Below are 3399 nucleotides of genomic sequence, written 5' to 3'. Positions count from 1 at the left end.
GCGACGACCACCGATGGACCACCACGTAAGTATCCGAATTGCGGTACTATTCTCGACGAGAGTGACATTACTGTTACTCTCATTAAAGAAGTCCTTGAGTTGATACCTTATTTGAGTAACGTAAATGAGAGATGCTCTTTCATTGAACAATGGGTTGTAGAATGCTCACAACATGAAAACTTGTTATCGAGCATTCTCAAGTCGATGTACTTTACACATCAAAAGAAAAGATGTGTGAGCATTCTACAATCCATCATTAGACTTCGCGCATTGTTTGAGTCCCATAATGTAGATGGCGCTGGAATCGGTGATCCAGATATAAATAAACGTGTGCGCTGGGAAGAATGTGAGAGTGCGTTTGCGTGTAGACTGTACACTAATGTGATTCTAAATCTTGTACACATTGATATAAGCGCGTTTTTAGACGATGCGTCTAGACTTTTTCAGGACCGCATTAGAGATGCTATAAACAAATATGGTCCTATTTTGGTGTATGGTGTTCTCATTGCCAACTTTAAAAGGGTTGAGAATGAGGAAGAAGTAGTTAAGCCAATTCCGTTTGGAACTAAGGCTAACAGCATCTTCCCCACAACCCTTTTAGATGATTGGTTTGATGAGAACATCTAGCAGCCAATCTTGCGCAGTGTAGAAGAGTTTCACGCAAAGGGTTCAAATTGGAATCTTCAGTCTATTATAAGACTTGAAGTGAATGTAAATAAATACAATCAAATGCGTTCGAGCTCATACATTAATCTACCTTCACAAATTAAAAGAAAGAAAGCCTGTATTAACGTGCAAAACAAAGATAACGAGTGCTTTAAGTGGGCGGTACTGTCAGCCTTACATCCAAATGTCGTGAGAAGTGATCGTGTTTCCAACTATAAAGAATTTGAAAATGAGTTGAATTTTGAAGGTATAGACTTTCCAGTAACGTTAAAAAATGTCTCAAAATTTGAAAAGTTAAATAATATTTCGATTAATGTCTATGGTTTATCAAAATATTATGGAAACTTCTCAACGCACCCTCTTCACCTTACTACAGAGAAAAGAGATAAACATGTAAATCTCTTATATGTTGCTGACATGTATGCAGATGAGGGTATTGATAATAATGTATTGTATAATGATGATGGTTTTATGAACTTCCATTATGTGTGGATTAAAGATTTATCGCGACTAGTGTCTACACAATTGTCTGCTACAAATGGTAAAAAACATATCTGTGATCGATGCTTACATTATTTTTCATCTACAGATAGACTGAATGCTCACCTTGAAAATTGTAAAAAAATGAATGAGTGTAAAGTAACGTTACCAAAACCTGACAAGAGTCTAATTACATTTAAAAATTATAAGAATAAAGAAAAGGTGCCATATGTAATTTACGCCGACTGTGAAAGTCTACTTCTTCCAGCGGATAAAGATGTAGACAATTTAAGTAAGACTGAAGTCTTCCAGCGTCACAAATTGTTAAGCATCGGATATTATATAAAATGTAGCTACGACGAAACATTATGTAAATATGTGCCGTGTCCGAAAAATGAATCTAACCCTGCTAAATGGTTTACTGAGGAATTAAGGCAATTATCTGAAAAAATTGATAATGTATTTAAAAATCTGATACCAATGAATGCCTTAACTCCTCATGAAATCAGTGACTTCAAGCGAGCGACAATATGTCACATTTGTAATGAGAAAATACCGGCAAGTGAGAAGAAAGTCCGCGATCACTGTCACCTTACTGGCAAATATAGGGGTGCTGCCCATGAATCATGCAATTTAAACTATCAAGATTGTCAAACGATCCCCGTAGTCTTCCACAATTTAAGCGGTTACGACGCCCATTTTATAATTCACGCGATCTCGACGAGCTTTGAAGGAAAAATTGACCTCCTCCCCATTAACAAAGAGAAGTATATCTCTTTTACTAAACATGTCAAGGGGAGTGAGGTCAAATTTAGATTCATTGACTCATTGCGATTCATGGCAGCATCCCTGGAAAAACTCGCATCCTACTTAGACGAGTATAAAATTGTAAACTCCGTTTTTGCCAGTACGGTGACAGATCCGGATAAAATCAAATTATTGACGCGTAAAGGTGTATTCCCCTATGAGTACTTTGACTCGAAAAGTAAGCTTGATGAAACCGAATTACCCCCGATAGAGAAATTTTATAGTACTCTGTATGACGCTGGTATTTCTGATGATGAGTATGCGCATGCGCAGAATGTATGGACTGAGTTTAACTGTCAGAATCTCTACGACTATGTACAATTGTATATGAAAACAGATGTATTGTTACTTGCGGATGTCTTTGAAAATTTTCGAAAAGAATGTGTTAAAGCGTACGGGTTAGATCCTCCTCACTATTATACGACCCCTGGTTTAACTTGGGATGCTATGCTCAAGTACACGAGCATAGGATTGCAACTAATAACCGATATCGATATGATTATGTTTGTTGAGTCTGGTATTAGAGGTGGCGTAAGTCAATGCTGCAACCGATATACTATAGCGAATAATAGATATATGGAAAATTTCGATGATAGCAAAGATACTAGCTACATCATGTACTTTGACGCCAACAATTTATATGGCTGGGCAATGGCTCAAGCGCTCCCTTATGGCGGCTTTAAATGGGTTGAAAATGTCGACAACTCTTTCAATTTTAATGTATCCGACGATTTACCTGTTGGATACATACTCGAAGTTGATTTGAAGTATCCTGAAAATCTCCACGATACTCACAAAGACATGCCATTTTGCGCAGAAAATGCGAAACCACCCCTCTCGAAACAGGAGAAATTATTAACAACTCTCCAACCAAAAGAAAAATATGTGATCCACTACCACACTTTAAAACAAGTTGTCGCCAACGGCATTAAGCTTGTAAAAATTCACCGAGTCTTACAGTTTAAGCAATCAACATTGCTTAAACCATACATCGACTATAATACGATGATGCGAACCAACGCCAAAAATGAGTTCGAGAAAAATTTGTTCAAGCTCATGAACAACGCTGTGTACGGTAAAACAATGGAAAATGTCCGTAAACATGTCGACATTAAGCTTGTCACCCAATGGTTTGGCCGCTATGCAATCAAAGATTAATGTTAGCGTAGAATCTCTTTATAAATCAAAACTACTTCCAACAACAGACCTTCACAATGCCAGTGCCAACTGATTTAATATTGATTCATTATTGATTCATTATTGATTTAATATTGATTTAATATTGATTCATTATTGATTCATTATTGATTCATTATTGATTCATTGTTGATTCATTGTTGATTCATAAATGATTCATTATTGATTCATTATTTATTCATTGTTGATTCTTTATTGATTCATTGTTGATTCATTATTGATTCATTATTGATTCATTGTTGATTCATT

The 3399-nt window shown here is 36.2% G+C and overlaps 1 protein-coding gene across 1 annotated transcript; it reads left to right on the top strand.

Moving 5' to 3' along the window:
- The first annotated feature begins 729 nt into the window (after nt 1–729).
- On the top strand, nt 730–3111 carry LOC122499311. Its single transcript, XM_043607590.1, has one exon. The coding sequence runs from the start codon at nt 730–732 to the stop codon at nt 3109–3111; it is 2382 nt and encodes a 793-aa protein (XP_043463525.1).
- The last annotated feature ends 288 nt before the right edge of the window (nt 3112–3399 follow it).

This window comes from Leptopilina heterotoma, unplaced genomic scaffold (assembly GCF_015476425.1).
Source record: "Leptopilina heterotoma isolate Lh14 unplaced genomic scaffold, ASM1547642v1 Lhet_100, whole genome shotgun sequence".
Lineage (NCBI taxonomy): Eukaryota > Metazoa > Arthropoda > Insecta > Hymenoptera > Figitidae > Leptopilina > Leptopilina heterotoma.
This window is presented reverse-complemented; position numbering and strand designations above follow the sequence as displayed.

Excerpts from the sequence above, each read along its gene's own strand:
- LOC122499311 (XM_043607590.1), top strand. The coding sequence starts at position 730 with ATGCGTTCGAGCTCATACATTAATCTACCTTCACAAATTAAAAGAAAG.